General features: G+C 37.3%; 2 protein-coding genes across 2 annotated transcripts in view; both read right to left on the bottom strand.

The window, feature by feature from the left end:
- The window catches only part of LOC109842657 (60S ribosomal protein L10-like), a 4,167-nt gene extending 1,821 nt beyond the window's left edge, over positions 1-2,346 (bottom strand). The window contains exons 1-2 of the mRNA XM_020411502.1: positions 2,311-2,346; positions 1-29 (exon numbers count right to left, since the gene is read on the bottom strand). The exon at positions 1-29 is cut by the window's left edge and continues 480 nt beyond it. The gene's annotated coding sequence lies outside the window, so the exon portion shown is untranslated. The remainder of the gene's footprint in view (positions 30-2,310) is intronic.
- On the bottom strand, positions 3,093-11,046 carry LOC109842813 (V-type proton ATPase subunit E-like). The gene is made up of 6 exons (XM_020411710.1): positions 10,684-11,046; positions 8,266-8,366; positions 7,369-7,525; positions 6,240-6,436; positions 5,257-5,356; positions 3,093-3,532 (listed from the first exon to the last, which is right to left on the bottom strand). The coding sequence occupies exons 1-6, from the start codon at positions 10,783-10,785 to the stop codon at positions 3,497-3,499; spliced, it is 693 nt and encodes a 230-aa protein (XP_020267299.1). The 5' UTR covers positions 10,786-11,046; the 3' UTR covers positions 3,093-3,496.

The following is an 18,587-nucleotide window of genomic DNA, read 5'->3' as shown; positions in this document are numbered from 1 at the left end:
CTTGATCTGCCGATAGCATCTTGCTGGTCCTGCAAGTAAATGTATAAGGCAAATTTAGTTCTTGTGAGACAAAGATGCATTAACGGACTAAACAGAAATGTTAGTTGTTGAGTTTCAGACAAGAAGTAATTGTGATTTGCTACACAAGTTAAGCATACTAAGAGGAAGCATATATACAAAGGTAGATAACACATCTGTTGTCATAATTACATCATTTGCAAGTACAAGTCACTCAAAACGTCGTTCATTAGGTATCTTACATGTTATCCTCAACATTAGAACTATCATACATGAAACATGATATAGTTTTGACCTACCCTGCTAACCTATAAAATCCTAAAAGCCCATCATAACGTGTAAACAGTAAGCCACTAATTTCTTCATAATGAACCAGAAAGAACAGTCATATCCCAAGTTCAAGTTATTTGAACTACAATATTATCACTCTTAAAATGACAAATTGCATCCACTCCATACCACAAGTTTCCATCTAGCTTAACAGGAAAAAATGTCCTCCTCCGTGCTGACTAACTACCATGAATCAAAAAAGCTGAGTGCATCTTAATAGCCTCTTATCATTAAAGCACAAAAGAAAACTTTTAAAGGAACATTGCTTCCAAAGAGCTGAAGTCAGAATTTTGTGCAACCACACCCCTTGCAAGAAGTCAAATACACAACCTCTTAACACTGAAAGAATTGGTTCCACCCCCCCCCCCCCCAACCAACCAAAAAAAACAAAAAAAAAACAAAACACACAAAAAATCAAACCCAAGAAAAACTATTTTACAACTCAAGAATCCTTTTTCTCTCCCTTTATTACCCTTTTGTCATCCTCTTTTCCTACTCCTTTCATCTTATCTATCTCCTTCCATCACCCAAAAAAGGAATCGGTCATGGAGCCACACTTTTAACTCTGCTGACCTTTTTCACTTCAAAGAAGTGGAAAGAAAAGAAAGACTTCTCTGCATGGGAATCAACAGAGACTCACAGTCTCGCGTCAAGTTCCTCGACCTCTCACTCCTCACTAATCCAACCCTATTCAACCAACCCTATTCAACCCACCTCAATACAACCTCTCAAGATTAATCGGTATCAAACCTCTAGTTAACCACAACCTCCCTAGACTTGCCACAGATCTCTTATCATCTTAATTAAGATATAACAAAGACAGGACAAGTTCAAGACCCTAGTGCCTAATTCTCTAATGACTCGCAGCAGATCCGGCCTAACGTCAATGTGACCCAATACAAGCCTAATGGCATGATTTGTCATTTCACAGAAAATTTAATACCTAGTACAACTGGTAGTGCTATTAGTTACAAGGAAAGAGAAAAAAGGATGATGAGTTGTATAATAGTTCTTGGGGGTGAAGGAACAATTCATGGGGCATTAGGGGTTTCGGGCATTTGACTTTTGGCAAGGTGTGTGGGTGAACAAAATTATAGGTTCAGCTCTTTCAAAGCAAATTTCCCAAACTTTAAATATACAAAAACAAGTAATAAAAATAAAATAAAAGAAATAAACTACTACATAGAAAAGACTGCTCAGCCAGTTTCCAATAGACCTTAAATACTTAGGTATGTTGATGTCATTTCACATTAGGACATGGCAAACCAACAGCAACATGGAGCATCGAGACTAAACACAGATTTCTTGCACAAATGGGATCTAGGAATGAAACACGATCCAGTAAAATTATGTCGCACAGTTGCTAATGAAATAGATTAGCATGTCAGTGAAATTTCCAATACTTGGCTTGAACTTATACCGAAGTAAAGCTAATGGAACCTAGAAGTCAGACAACCAGCAATCCTCTTCTCAAATGCTTAACCTAATGAAATTTGATTTTGCAAGCTGGATTCATTCGCGAAGTACACAAAAATGGAAAAAGAAAATCCTTATTCTATACCCCCCAACGCCATATTTACCATCGCTGGTAAACCAAAAATGTATATAACAGAAATGGTGGCAATATAAAAGAAAATTGATATTTGATTTATGCATTAAAATTAAAAACTGTGAAAAGAAGGTAAATTTTGTATCCCGGCTTCAAGTTTAACCTACAAAGGTGGCAACTTTAATAGAATTCATTTGACAGATCTTGCACCAAAAACATCAGAGCTCACTTCTCCAAAATTACGAGATGGCATTTCAATCTTCACCATTGCGATAAAAAATCAACAAAATTTCTAACAAAGTAACGATGAAAATAGGGGGGTAATGCTAAAAGATTAGATCTGAATAGAACCAAATTAGATAAATTCTAGAAAAGAGAAAAATCGAAATGGTAGGAGATCGAGAAATCTTTACTTCGGCCCATTGTTGATGAAGCGGCGGCGGAGGGGCGTGAGCAGAGAGCGAGACCCCTTTTTATAGAGAGGCTGCTAAAACCCTAGGTTTGACCCCGGATTGGGTTTGCGGGCCTCTAATGGGCCACAGATTTGCCTATAGGTGTGAAAGGCCCATTTCTGTTGGACCATTGGGTTTGGGCTCGCACAAAAATGGTTAATTCGCGGTTAATTGCACATAGACCCCCTGTTGAACCGTTATTCTGAACCGACGATGGATCGTCGTTTTGAGCGGACTATAACTGTAGTTTCATTGTTGCGGATAAACCCGAGAGATTTATTTTTTGAAGCACAAAGGCCTTCTGTCGAATCTCTGTTTTGAGCATACTAAGTTACTATCCCGCAATTTCATTATTGCTGTTAGATCCCTGGAATTTTTGTTATGCTTCACCGTGAAACATACTCACTAATTTCGCTCATGGGAAATATCAGCCAATGTTTTCACCAAGGGTACAGAATGAGAAGAATTTAGGAATTTAGAGGCTCGTCGTTCTTTTGCCCGCTTGGTGGGGGGTGGGGGTGGGGAGCTAATGCAACAACAATGAAACTTACAAGGGTGTTAAGTTCTAAACAGTGATAATACAGGGAGGGGGTCTGTGCGCAATTAGCCCTTCGATTTACCACCTTCCTTTGCAACGAAAATTTTAGAGCTCAGTGAAATCTTACTCACTGGTAAGATAGAAGAGTGGATACCACGAAAAAACCCACTACTCCAAGCTGAGCAAACACTAGGCAATGCCAACATGATACGATACAATACCGACCTCTCAAAGATCTCCATTCCACAAATTGTACTTTTGGTTACATTTCAGCAAAAGGCCCTTTAACATATAAGAACTCCTATTCCAAAAAACATGCACAAAAGGCAAGACATAAGCACAAGTGAACCTAGGACTTGCACACAGACCTCGCATTATTATAAAAACCTTCGTCGCCAATCTCTCCAGCAGGCTAAGGACACAGACGTCAGAAAATGATACATGTTTTGTAACTGAAGAAAAATACACAACTTTGATCATTTGCTAGATCATCTCAATGATAATAAAGGGACTGGTTATCCAAACTACGTAATTCTCAAGATGGTAGAAATGTCTCTTATTATCGAAAAGGAACTTTTGCGGATCAAGAAATTAAAAGGTCCATGAAACTCAGATATCCATCTTTCCGAAGAGGCGCTTCCGTATCTGCAAAGTATAAAGTAAAGATTAGAATCATGCTCATAATAGCATGGAGCCCTTTCCAAAGAGAGAAACTGTAAGTATGGAGATTCAAACTGGGTGTAATCAGAACCAGGGTTAAAGATTTCGAAATTGGTGTTGGTATTGAGCAGCTATTTTAGGTTCGGCTAATGAGTTAAAGACTTTTTTCAGATAATATTTTATAAAATTCTACGAATCACAAAAACAACTGCCAACCATTTGACAGGTTTTTCAGTAGAAGTTAATATTAAGGTTGTTTAGACTTTTAAGTGACAGAATAGCTGATGCACCATAAATTCCCAAATAGCCATGCTACTGGAATTAATAATGCAAGTTAATGAAGTTAAGGTAATGCTCTAACGGAAATCGTCTTTAGAACCACATGTTTAAGAATTCTCATTTAATTTTTTTGGTTGATTTTTTTTCCACAAAGGTTATATTTTGAACGTGTACAATTCATATATTTGAAGTTTTATGCAAGTTTTTATTAACTTCTTAATTCTATCATACATCTAATAATAGTTATTTGCGATTTTTTATTCTTTAAGACCTTAGTTGTTTTTTGTTATTTGCTCGTAGTATAAATTGATCTTTAGATATTTCAAACCCCAGTTATTTTTTAGTGAGGTTGAAGTTATTATCGTGACATTATTATGAAGATTTTTTGTATTCATCTTCCCAGTTTCTATCTGCTTTTATGAATCCTATTTATATGTACTTATCATGAAAGAAAAAACTATTCATTACTAATTTATAATATATGACCTTTGATATACATTATGATAAAATCCACTTGCTTACTTTCATTTTTTTTTCCTTTGAAATATTGATATACCTTCAATTTATAGAGTATGACTATATGATAATTTCATAATTAAATAAAGAAACAAGGAAACCGCATCGTTACGTGAATTACTTAGTGTCAAAATAGACAAATAAATAAATAAAAGGCATCATTTAAGAGGTTATAAAAAAGATGTAAGGATAGCATTAACAGGTTCCTTAAGTCAAAATGTCTTGAACAGGCCTAGTTGCTAGTCCCAAACCCCTTTGACGTACAAGAGCAACTGTAAGGGGCTGTTTGGAAAGAGGTTTTTTAGGGGGAAAAGGGCTGGAAAGCCTGCCAAAACCCTGCCAAAAGTGCAACTTTTGGCAGGCTTTCCCCCTACCCAAATCGCAAACAAACAGCCCCTAAGAACAATATTATTTTATTTATCTCAAATGGGCCCAGTTCCTAGACTAAACCTCCTGGCCATGAAACTTTTAATATAACAATACATTAGATATTCAAAGTTTAACTCTGATTTTAAAAGTTAGTGCAAGTCTCAAAGAACTGTGAATTAAGTCTACGTACTAGTGCTAAATACAACAAGAATCTAATTGAAAAAATTATCCAAAAGTTCTTTACTTTTCGTCTACTGCTAATTTTGGACAACCAGAACGAGAACACACAACGAATCGTATCTTCAACGGGTAAATGAGTTAGGTAAACACTGATTTGAACTTGTCGCTTCTGTGAGTTTAGAGCGAAACCATAGGTTCTAAGCTGGGTTACTCAAAACATTTTGGAAACAGCTGATTTTTAAACTTAGATCAAAACTAAACAATCTTGTTTAGGAGGGAAAAGTGGAATATAGATTTTGAGGAGTTGAGTAATAAATTTTCTCAAAAAAGGGTTGTGGCAAAAGGGTAACTAATTAAGGACATACCTCTGGTAATTTCTGTCTAAAGACAAGCTCCAGTCTGGCATCCAATGTGTTCTCACAGACTATTTTCCCGTCTTGTGAAGCCAATACCACACCTCCAGAGCTGTTGTAAAAATCAAAACACAGGGATATTACTCATTTAAAATCCATTAACTAGAAAAGAAGAGAATATTGTTTATATATGAAATGATTTATTGATAAGGCCACTGTCGAAGGGGGCAGAACACCATGGCAATTACATGTAAAAAGAAATAGTAAGAGTGATCAAAGACTGATAAATTATAAACTCCAAACAAGATGAATAAAATGATTTACGACCATGCAATGGGTAATCTAATATAGACTTATCAATTGAACTTAGATCAATCACAACAGCAAAAAGTTATGAATACCTTTATCCCAAAAGTTAGCAACTTACTATTCATAGGTTGACGCATGACATGTGACTACAGAAACATAATAGTTTAACAATTAAATGATATCATAAGTCATAATAATTGATTTAATACACCCTACAGTCCTTAAGCTACGTTTACAACAATATTTGGTTTGGCAATAACAGAGAATCATAAACCATCTAAAAAATGAGACATTTAACTACACATTCCAAAGATGCATTGAAATTCAACAGAAGCTTGAGATTATAGGGATCTTCGGGAAAAGAAAAAAGAAAACAAAGTTCCTCACGTGCAAGGACAGAATCATGGCAGCTGACAGCACTCTGTATCTGAGGCTAAAATTCCTGTGCAAATGTGAAAAGTCTTACTTTGGCAGGGTTAACAATAAAAGTTAGGTTTACATTGTGACTCAGGTCACTCAGCCAACCAATAACTAATGATATACAAAACTATCAGACGAGCATAGCACAATGACGTACTTAGTTTACTACCCGTACAATGTTGAACCTGTGCACTCAAAGCATCAAGTTGAAATAAATTGAAGATATATAAGGCAATTGCAAATGTTATCACAAGTCAAGAGATTACCAAGAAAGACCATGGGCTTCACGACCAGCTGGAGGCGGTGGAAGATACACGCGCTCATCAACAGTAACTTTAGGAGGATGAACTTTAGCTTTCTCCGCATATTCTTGTTTCGCAGCATCCAAGATTGAATTTACCAGTTCACTGTCCATCTCTCTACAGCGCAGCAGTAGAGATGGCTCTTTCAGTCGCAGTAAACTCTGATTGCAAAGAAAAAAGGATTCAATCACTAAATATCAACCTGACATCACAAACAATATTTAATGAAGTAGGTAAAGGTGATACAGTTAGGAACAACAAAATTCAGACCTTAATTTTCTTGAAGCAAGAGAAAACATTGAAGTATATTCTACTGAGTAGTTATTATGAAAATAGCGGTCAGATATTTAATTCAAGGATCACCTGAGTAGTTGTTTCACTCTAAATATCAACGATTGTTTCGACCACCCTACCTGTGTAAGTATATTCTACTACCACCATATTACGTAGGGACGCACTCCAGTACAGCTAACTTCAGCGTATTAAAAGTTATTATTAGTTTGAATCATTGAAGAGGTAAGCATTCACAGATACACTTTGAAGGCTTAAACTGGATTGGTCAGATAGAGAGAAGGCTAGCTCTCTCGGCAAATGAAGAGCTGTAGATGGATATATCATATTCAGAGAAGCTTTCCTTGCTGAAGCAAAATAAAGACATTGCAGCATGCCAGCATGAAGTCACTTTAACCTTTATCCCAAAAATAATACAAACATTAATGCTCAGAGTTGCAGCAACAGCCTGATGACATGTAATTTTTAAAGAAGGAATTAACCGAGTGGAAGAATAGGATTCATGTAGCTGAATCCAAAATTTTAGGATAAAGGCTTTGCCGATGTAGTATAGACTACAGACAAGACAATTTCACCACAATGAAGACACAAACCAGATCATTACTGCTTTACAAGATAATTGCAAATTGAAAATATGGAATCTCGTGGCACAATAAACAGAACTGCTCAAATTCCAGACATGTCACTTAAATTGAAAAGACGTGCAACTTATGATGCATATTCGCCTTTGCAGGCAAGAAATTCTTATAAAAACTCCAGTTCTAAGTTGATATTGCATGAATAGAAGTTGGCTGCATTATACCTGAACAATCAAGTCCTTTAGAAGTTTCTGGTAAGCACTAGAATTCTCAGAAACTCGTAGAAGCTCCTTGCTAGCAGACTCTTTCATGGAATTCACCAAATCATCTTGGGCTTGCAAAACTTTGATACGTGATGCATTTAACTGCATGGAGTATTCACTGTAAAGAGACCACACAATCATAAATGAGGAAACATGCTAATAAACAAAGGTAATATAACAAAATAGGCCACACCACCATTAAAAGAGAGCAGCCAGCATTAGTTGATAGATAAAGTTACTTATGATGGCAAAGGTCACTGGTTCACCAGGTAGCCTCTCTCTTCAGAGGAACTTCTCCCCTATTAAGGGAGATGAGGGAACTTCCAAAATATTTGATTAAAAAAACATCCCAGAAACACAAGAAATAAGCCTATTCTAGTGAATATATGTATAACACATATCATTGTTGACAGTTAATAACTTAATAGACCATATGCTCGTTTTCTAACAACTGTCAGTGTACTACATATCAATACCCCTTCTGCAAACTCAAGTTCACATTGAATATGGTAACATCAGGCGCTGTAAAAAGAGACAAAAGAAGATGATGCAATATGATGAGAACTATAAGTCTATAACTTCATTGCTTGTTATATAAGTTTGCTAAGCAATGTGCACATTCAGAGTGAATTAATAATATAAACTTTTATTGGAAACACGGCAAGAGCACATTGATCCCTCAATGCGTAAAATGCATCTTCTTTTAATTAACAGTACACACCAGCTACAATATAAAGAAGACGTTGAGGAAGCATGCTATTGATACAGTTAAAAAATGAAATAGCATTAAATGCTTCCACTTAAAATCAGATGGCTAGAAATATGCAATAGTTTCACTCGGAATAATTGAGTACGTACATTTTTCTACGGACATCAACCTGCTTTTCCTTCCGCTCGTATTCTTGACGGATTTTCCTTTTTTCAGCTTCAACAAGCTGTAGTTTTTCTATGTTAAATTCCTGAACGCCAAAAAAACATGTATTAGATACAACCAAGTGAGGACACTAAGCAAAAGCTTGCATATGACATACTTCAATTCTATATTCATTTCAAAATCAAGGAGCATAATTTTCCATACATCCACAAGAAAACATTCTAGAAAAACTAAAGATCAGTGGAACCCCTAAAAACCTCAGTTGCAGTGAAAGAATAACATATCTTTACTAGTTTAATTGAAAGATAAAGATACAACAGAGCTTTCCATGTTATTCACTGGAATAAAAAAGTCCAATATCTTAGATACCACATAACTGAATTTACAAATGCAAAATTCACTAATATGAACATGATAACATTTGCAATAGCACAAGAACATACATACACACACCAGCAGATCACAAAATGGTAGCCCATGCTCGGCATGGGCACTAAACTAGTTTAATGTCATAATGATCGAATAAGTACCATTAGTAATCTTACGAATTTTTTGGATAAATACTTAATTTCAAAACTGTCGGGACAAATATGGTCTTATTTCATATTTTAGCATCTATTTTTCATGAAATCATGGTAATCCAAAAATCCCTTCATTATTCCATGACAAAATATTTTTGTCCATTACTAAATAATCAAACAAATAAACATTAATAAAACGAACTTTCTAAAGAAATGTCATTTTCTAAGTTGTCATTTGACATATCTTTTATGTTTAATGACTTTTTAACTCTTTACTGGCTATTTAGTGAAAAAGTCTCTTTAACTGGCTTGTGGGGATCAGAATCAGCTCCATTTGAAGCAACCTCTACTTCTCACTGACTTCTATGGGCAGCTCCAAGAGGTACTTTCCCTTGACCGTATAAGGCCTAATTTAAGGATTTTATTTAACCATTTGTAGGGTCTCAATCTCATCAAATTGTTAATTCCAAGATGTACTATGATGGCTTGTGCTAATTTGACTTGAATGTGGAAGCTTGAAAAAAAATTCAATCATTTGAAGGGCCTCAATGTCATCGACCTTCACATCTCCCAAGATTGTCTTACATAGGGAATTTATTGAAACCTTGCTATCCTTCTTCTACATCAACATTTTGTTTTTTTTTCTCTTTTACATTTTTTTCTTTACATTTTAGGTATAACTGCAATATCCTTGTGCTGTTACTTTCATATTGGACAAGCATATAAAAACTCAACTTATTGAGCAAGTATATTTTAGTTGTAAGCACTGTTAGTTTCAGATTGGCCTACAAAATTTCTGGCAGAAAACTTATATTTACATAACCTTCATTTATTTTGACTTTTTTCAAGTGAATGTTTTCATATATGACTTAGTACCCATCATATTTCATATATACGTTGCTTCAGACTGAAGTTATATCAACCTATAACTCCTAGAAAAGTTTCCTAAGGCGTTGCGACACTTCCTGGACCTAATATTTTTTTCCTGGTTTAGCACAACCAACAAGCTCTCTATTTGAGAACCTAGATTGAGCCTTTCCCATCTTACATCTCCCACAGGAGATCCAGGTCGTTATATTGTAAATTCAGAACTCAGATACCCAGTAAGTGTCTACACTCTGGAAAGAGGCCTGCATGCATTTCTCCATAGATACTTTCTCAAGCCTAAAGTATCTCCGGCAGGGCCCTTCTACACACAGACTTATATGGATCAGGAATATGTAACAGCTATATATCAACACATCGACCTCAAAGGCGGTTTTTTCTATACAGTTCAAGGACTATTGACAAAACCTGTTTATGAGGTTCCAGCAATTGCAAGGTCTAGGAAGGGAACCAGATGCACAAAGCTTTACCCATAAATGGCAAAGATCCAGTTTTCACGACTTCAGAATACGGCATCAAGATCACAATTGATTCCAGGGATTTGCATCGCCTCTTCACTTTCAGCCTTCCCAACAGTCAAAGATTAGCAGGAAAGAAATCCCTATTCTATTCATGGGAAATAAAATGGTCAACCCCATATAATTGTGCGAAAAATGGCTCCCAATCACAAGGGTTGCTTGCCAAGTCCCAAATGATTAATGTGTCCTAGTAACCTCATGCATAACATGGTATAAAATTTACGGATTAAGCCATTTAGGTTTCCACAAACAGCATTACAGATTTTCGTTACAACAGAAAGAAACCAAAACTACAATTTTGGCCAAACCCCACGTTAAAGACCATAATCAATCGCCTAAAAATCACAAAAAAAAAATTTAAATTTAAAATAAACCACCACAACCCAAGTTTGACGATACGACACCAGACTCAGATCATAAAAGCATGAAATAATTCAAGTTTAAAAAAAAAAGAGAGAGAAGAAGAAGAAGAAGAAACCTCTTCAGCAGAGACAGAGATCTCGTTGGCTTTCTCCTCGGCCTCCTGCCGAATGAATCGGACCATCTGCTGGATCTGCTTCGATACATCGGCGTCGTTCATCGTTCCCCTCTCGATCCGAAGCTGGGAGAATTAGGGCTCTCCTTCTGCTCCCGAATTTTTCCGATTAAATCGGATCGGATACCTCCAACCACGAAAAAAGAGAGAGGGGGTCGGATGAGGGACGAGATGGATCGAGATTGAAAAAGTAAATTGGGGTTTCCGATTGCGGGGACAGAGGAAGGGGGGATTGTGTCGTGTTTCCGTTCGCTGCTTTTGGGGGTCGTGCTCAGGTGGGGACTGCGGAAGGGAGGTGAGGGTACCGGAGGTGATTGTGGCTGGATTTGTTTTATGGGTGTAGCAGCGCATAATTAATCTTTTGTACTGTAACAAATAATAAAAAAATGGTAGCACAAAAGTAATATATAGAAATTGTGGCATCGCTAACATTATTACCCTATCATGAAATCCTTTCTGGGCATGATTAATATAATAATGATATAATAATATACTATTTGTTAAAGGGAAAACACAATTAGTGTGCATTCGTCAAAGTAATTGATGAAGGGTAATTTAGGTATTCTTCATGTATTTATGAAACCTTATATTTGACCCTCTATATAAATGGGGATTCCTGATGAAATAAAGAAAAATCAATTCTATTCTTCTTTTAATACGTTATCAGCACGATGATATCGAACCACACTCTAATGCAGAATGTCAACAAAGAGCAGATTGGCCTGAATGGAAAGAAGCAATCCAGGCAGAACTTGATTCTCTGGCAAAAAGACAGGTATTTGGTCAAATAGTGCTAGCCCCACCAAATGTAAAGCCTGTAGGAAATAAATGTGTTTTCGTCAGAAAGCGTAATGAGAAAAATGAAGTCCTGAGATACAAGGCTCGCCTTGTAGCGCAAGGTTTCTCACAACGTCCTGGAATTGACTACGAGGAGACATACTCTCCAGTAATGGACATTATAATGTTCCGCTACTTAGTGAGCTTAGTAGCATCCGAAGGATTGGAAATGCAGCTTATGGATGTGGTTACAACATATCTCTATGGGGGGTCTTGATTCAGAGATATATATGAAAGTGCCTGATGGCCTTCCATTGCCCAAGTCGAGTGACTCTAAACCACAGAGTGCGTTTGCAATTAGATTGAAACGCTCACTTTACGGATTGAAACAATCTAGACGGATGTGGTATACCCATTTGAGTTACTACTTGATTGGGAAGGGATATAAGAACGATGAACTATGCCCCTACGTATTTATAAACAAAACATGTTTTGGATTTGTAATTGTAGCTGTATATGTTGATGATATGAACATAATAGGTACTCTTAATAAAATACAAGAAACCGCGAGCTATTTAAAATCCGAATTTGAGATGAAGGATCTTGGGAAAACTTGGTTCTGTCTAGGCCTTGAACTAGAACACCGAGCTTGTGGAATACTAATTCACCAGTCTGCATACATCCAAAGATGCTCCGGCGATTTAACATGGATAAAGTGCATCCTGTTAGTGTTAGATCTAAATCAAAACTTGAGATCTAAAACCATATAGCCATGATTAATTCAAAGAGATTAACAATAAATCAAAAGAGCGGAAGCTTATACCTGAATCCATAGATAAAATCTTGAGATGGGTTTTTGATGATCTTCTAACCTTAGGGTTTCTCTAAATCCGAATTTCTCTAGCTAGATGGGGGTGTAGAGAATTAGAGAATGTAACCCTAGGTTAGGGACCATAACCCCTTATTTATAGATGTTGTACTTTTGTAATTTAGCCCCTCAATAAATCACAATTACAACCTGGTATCTGCACATATAACCACATGACTTATTTAAATACCAAATTAACCCAACTTAATTGATCACTTTAGTGGGTTATCCTGAAAGATAGCAATACACATTGATTAATCATATGTGCCCACAAATAGATTTATTAGATTAAATCCAACAATCTCCCACTTGGGCACCATATGATTCCTTAAATTGTGTATAACCTTATGAGCTCAAAAATTGCTATCACTGAAAAGGTATTTCCGAACAATCTCGTCCATTGACTATATCAATATAGGATCAAAGCGGCCTTCGTCACATTTATCGTGACTCGACCCATCAATGGTCACATATACCAATACAATCAAACGACATAGATCAATCATGGATGTGCAGCATGAAAATTACATGCAATGTGATCAGTACATGTCTATTTTCAACTGGTCCTCCTTAGTGAGGTCAAAACCAAACATAATGTAACAGAGTGTCTTAACTGAATACTTTATTCTGATCAGACAATACAACCAAACATAAAGCACCACAAATACAAACTCCCACTAAAACATAATATCCTCAAATAATACCACACCCATATGAGCAGTATGCTCATGAAAGACCTTAGGTGGCAGTCCCTTAGTAAGAGGATCAGCTATCATGGAGTTTGTCCCAATGTGCTCTATGGATATCTGTCCACTCTGTACCCTTTCTTTCACAACCAGGAACTTAATGTCAATATGTTTTGACTTAGTTGAGCTCCTGTTGTTATTGGAATACATTACTGCAGATTTATTGTCACAATATAACCTTAGTGGTCTTTCAACATTTTCCAAAATGCGCAGTCCCGTGACAAAATTTCGCAGCCATATTCCCTGATTGGATGCCTCATAGCAAGCTACAAATTCTGCTGCCATAGTGGAGGAAGCTACTAGTGTTTGTTTGACACTTTTCCATGATATAGCTCCTCCTGCTAACATATAAATGTAGCCTGATGTAGACTTCCTGCTATCTTGGCATCCAGCAAAATCAGAGTCCGAATACCCAATGACCTCTAATTTCTCTGATTTTCTGTATGTGAGCATGTAATCTTTTGTTTTCTGAAGATACCTCATAACCCTTTTGACTGCTATCCAATGATCCATACCAGGGTTGCTTAAGTATCTGCCTAACATCCCAACAATGTACGCAATATCCGGACGCGTACATACCTGAGCATACATTAGACTTCCTACAGCCGAAGCATAAGGAATCTTCTGCATTTCCTGAATTTCAAGGTTACCTTTAGGGCACTGATTGAGACTAAACTTGTCTCCTTTAGCAACAGGGGTGTCACCTGGTCTGCAATCTTGCATGCCAAACCTTTTAAGTACCTTATCGATATAGCTCTTTTGTGATAATCCAAGAATACCCCGAGAGCGATCTCGATGTATCTGGATCCCTAATATAAAAGAGGCGTCCCCAAGATCTTTCATCTCAAAATTCTTTGATAGAAATCTCTTGGTTTCGTGCAACATGCCTATATCATTAGTGGCAAGCAAGATGTCATCCACATACAGAACCAGAAAAATATACTTACTCCCACTGAACTTGTGATATACACAGTCATCAACAATGTTCATCTCAAAACCGAACGAGATAACTATTTGTTGAAACTTATGATACCATTGACGAGGAGCTTGCTTGAGTCCATAGATGGATTTCCTTAATTTGCAAACCATATTCTTTGGGTCTCCTGACACAAAGTTTTCTGGTTGCACCATATAAATCATCTCATCAATGTCTCCATTGAGAAATGCAGTCTTAACATCCATCTGATGTAACTCAAGATCATAATGAGCAACAAGTGCCATGATTATTCTGAAAGAGTCTTTCGATGAAACCGGAGAGAAAGTCTCTGTATAATCAATGCCTTCCTTTTGAGTATAGCCTTTAGCCACAAGACGCGCCTTATACCTCTCCACATTACCGTTTGCATCCCGCTTGGTTTTAAAAATCCATTTACAACCAATTGGTTTTGCACCTTCTGGCAATGGGACAAGTTCCCAAACCTTATTGTCTTGCATAGACTTATACTCTTCATTCATGGCATCAATCCACTGTTGAGAGTTAGAACTTTTCATGGCCTGAGAGAAGTTGATTGGATCATCTTCTAACATTCCACTACTTTCCTCATGTTCTTGGAGAAATACAATATAATCATCCGGAATAGCATTTCTCCTTTCTCTCGTGGATCTCCTTAATGGCACTGGTTCTTGAGGTTGTTGAGTTTGTTCTTCTGGAACAGGGAGTTGTTCAACATTATCATCTTGAGGTTCCGGATTTACTTCTTGAGCAACAACAGGTATAGGAACCTGAATATTGTCAAAAGTAACTGTATGGATTGGATCTGAAGCCAATTCCTCCTCAAAACTAATGTCTCTAACCTTATTTCTCCCCCCAAACTCAACATCCTCAAAGAATGTTGCTGTTCCCGTCTCAAAAATATTCCTTATAGTGGGATCATAAAACTTATAGCCCCTAGAGCGATCAGGGTACCCAATAAAGTAGCTGCTAACTGTTTTGGAGTCCAATTTCTTTTCATTTGGCCTATAAGGCCTTGCCTCAGCTGGACATCCCCAAATATGTAAATGCTTTAAACTGGGCTTTCGACCAGTCCAAAGCTCATAAGGTGTTTTAGCAACTGCTTTACTTGGTACTCTATTCAGAATGTAAGCTGCTGTCTTAAGTGCTTCTCCCCAGAGTGACTCTGGTAAAGAAGAATGAGCAATCATACTTCTTACCATATCCTTAAGAGTCCTGTTTCGTCTTTCAGCTACACCATTCATGCTAGGTGAACCCGGCATAGTGTACTGTGGGACGATACCGCATTCCTCTAGGTATCTAGCAAATGGTCCTGGACGTTGTTCACCTGAACCATCATATCTACCGTAGTACTCACCACCACGATCAGATCTGACGGTTTTAATTCTTCTGTTGAGTTGATTCTCAACTTCAGCTTTATAGGCTTTGAACATGTCCAGAGACTCAGATTTTTCATGAATAAGATATAGGTGCCCATAACGTGAGTAATCGTCTATGAATGATATAAAATATTGTTGACCATTCCAGGATTCCGTAGGGAATGGCCCACAAATATCCGTATGTATCAATTCTAAGACATCCGAAGATCTGTTGGCACCTAATCTCTTCACTTTGGTCTGTTTTCCCTTGATACATTCAACACATACGTCGAAGTCCGAAAAATCAAGGGAATCCAAAATGCCATCAGACACAAGACGCTCAACTCTACCTTTTGAGATATGACCTAAGCGCTTATGCCATAATGTCGCCGAATTTTCCTTATTTAATTTACGCTTAGTACCACGTGATTCCACATGCAAGGATTCATTGTAAGAAGCAATTGTATCAAGCAAATATAGGTTGTCATAAATACTCAAGTAACCGGTTCCCACAACATTTGAATTAAAAGATAAACTGAATTGACTGTTTCCAAATGAACAAGAATAACCTGATTTGTCCAATACAGAAACAGAAACCAAATTCCGTCTAAAAGACGGTACTACAAAAGTATCTTTTAAATCCAAATAATAACCAGTTCCTAACAACAACCTAAAGTGCCCAATTGCTTCCACATCTACCGATTGTCCGTCGCCCACAAAGATGTGTCTTTCAACATCACTTGGCTTTCGGTAGCTCAGGCAACCCTGCATAGAAACACTTATGTGAGTAGTAGCACCAGAGTCTAACCACCAAGTGTTTCTAGGTACTGAAGCTAAATTAACCTCAGAACAGACCAAAGCAAGGAACGTACCCTTATTATCACGCCAGGCGTGATATTTTGTACAGTCCTTCTTTACATGTCCAGGCTTCTTACAGAAGAAACAACCCTGATTATCCTTATGTTGTTTCTTCTCAACTGGACCCTTAGCAGCTTCCTTATCATTCTTCCTTTTCTTGCCCTTATCCTTAGAGGCATAGGCCAAATGAGCACTTTCTGTCTTATCTTGCTTCAACCTGTCTTCTTCTTGCACACAGTATGAAATGAGCTCATTTAGAGTCCATTTCTCCTTTTGACAGTTATAACTGACCTTAAATTGGTTAAACTGTGCAGGAAGAGACAACAAAACCAGATGCACTAATAACTCGTCACAAAGATCGAGTTTAAGTGCCTTAAGCTTTGAAGCAATATGAGACATTTCCATAATGTACTCCCTGATATTTCCTTTGCCCTTATACTTCATTGAAATCAAGCGAGCTAAAAGCGTGCTTGTTTCTACCTTATCGTTTTTCGCAAAACGCTTCTCAATTTCGGCAAGGAAATCTTTAGCCTTAGTAATCCCTTCGGATTCTATGCCCCTGAAGGCTTCCGGAACGCCGCGCTTAATGATCATAAGACTCATGCGATTTGAACGCTCCCACTTCTCATGCTCCTTCTTTGCATCAGGAGTGCTATCCGCATTGAGAGGTTGGGGTTGTTCAGTTCTTAATGCATAGTCAAGATCCATGCAGCCAAGAACAATTAATATGTTCTCTTTCCAAACCTTGAAGTTTGTCCCATTTAGCATGGGAATTGAGTTGATGTTAGCAGAAATTGTTGCAGCAGATGCATTAGCTGAAATAAAACAAAAGAATGCTCACATCAATAACCATAATCAATAAAATTCAAATAATGACAATCTCCATCCAAGATACCGGCACAACATTAATATCAAGTCTTTGGACAGTAATATTAACTTGTAAGTGATACCTTGTTGCAATGATCAAACATTGACAATAACTCATGTCAAATAATGAAACTATCTTTGGATCGATTCATTATTCACATGTAAACCTTATAATTGTCACACGCTTATCATCGCAGATGTGTATACAGTCTAAATAAATATTAACCTTCCTTTGGGCCGATTAAATATTTACACGAAAGCATACACACAAACATCTCACATTCCTCATGAACAATCTACACAAGAGAGGTTACTTTGGCAACTTCTTGTTTCAATTAATCAATTGGAGTGAGAGACAACCTTAATACCTTAGTGTCATAATATTTGAATTAAGTAATTGATTAAAAAACCGAATTAGATTTAAATTAAAAAATTTTAATTTAAATCAACTGAATTTCCAAAAACTTAATTGGGGTCTTACAGCTTAATTAGGGCTCATAACTTAATTGAATAAATTAAGTATACCAAAGTGGACCCATGAAAAGCCGAGGCTTAACCATAATGAACACGAAGTTCCCTTAACTTCGAACGCGAGGTTCGACTGTATTGAGTACGAGACTCACTTAAGCACGAACGCGAGGTTCGTCTGAAAATGAACGAACGCGAGGTTCGTTTGATAAAAGAACGCGAGGTTCAACTTGGGAACGAACGCGAGGTTCATTAAAAAAATGAACGCGAGGTTCGACTGAAGTACGAACGCGAGGTTCGTCTGAAGTACAAACGCGAGGTTCGTCTGAAGTTCAAACACGAGGTTCGTCTGAAGTACGAACGCGAGGTTCGTCTGAAGTACGAACACGAGGTTCGTCTGAAGTACGAACGCGAGGTTCGTCTGAAGTACGAACGCGAGGTTCGTCTGAAGTACGAACGCGAGGTTCGTCTTAGAACGAACACGAGGTTCGTTAAAATTGAGCTTGACGCTCACCTGAGTTGAACGCGAGGTTCACCTTAGAACGAACGCGAGGTTCGTTAAAATTGAGCTTGAGGCTTACCTGAGTTGAACGCGAGGTTCACCTTAGAACGAACGCGAGGTTCGTTGAGCGCGAAGCTCGGTTAAAATTGAACGAACGCGAGGTTCGTTTGAGGTAACTACCTCCTTAATTTTCGCCACGTTTTCACGCATGAACCCTTAGGGTTTCAAATTGAAACCGCCGCCGACAAACCCAAAAAACCTTTGATTTTTATTTTCAAAACAGATCCAGAATTGGAAGAAATTGAAGAAAAAAAATCAAAGAAAAATCCAAAAATTCCAAAAAGTTACTGTTCATCCGAAAAATACTTTACTATTCATCCGAACAAAAACTTTACTGTTCATCCGAAAATTTTCGTTACTGTTCATCTGAACCCAAAAAATTGAATCTTTA

The sequence above is a fragment of the Asparagus officinalis genome, chromosome 5, assembly GCF_001876935.1.
Source record: "Asparagus officinalis chromosome 5, Aspof.V1, whole genome shotgun sequence".
NCBI lineage: Eukaryota > Viridiplantae > Streptophyta > Magnoliopsida > Asparagales > Asparagaceae > Asparagus > Asparagus officinalis.
This window is presented reverse-complemented; position numbering and strand designations above follow the sequence as displayed.

Coding starts and splice junctions, on each gene's coding strand:
- LOC109842813 (XM_020411710.1), bottom strand. CDS start 10,785: ATGAACGACGCCGATGTATCGAAGCAGATCCAGCAGATGGTCCGATTC. Junction 8,367..10,683: donor TCTCTGTCTCTGCTGAAGAG/GTTTCTTCTTCT, acceptor TTTGGCGTTCAG/GAATTTAACATAGAAAAACT. Junction 5,357..6,239: donor GAAGCCCATGGTCTTTCTTG/GTAATCTCTTGA, acceptor TTTTTACAACAG/CTCTGGAGGTGTGGTATTGG.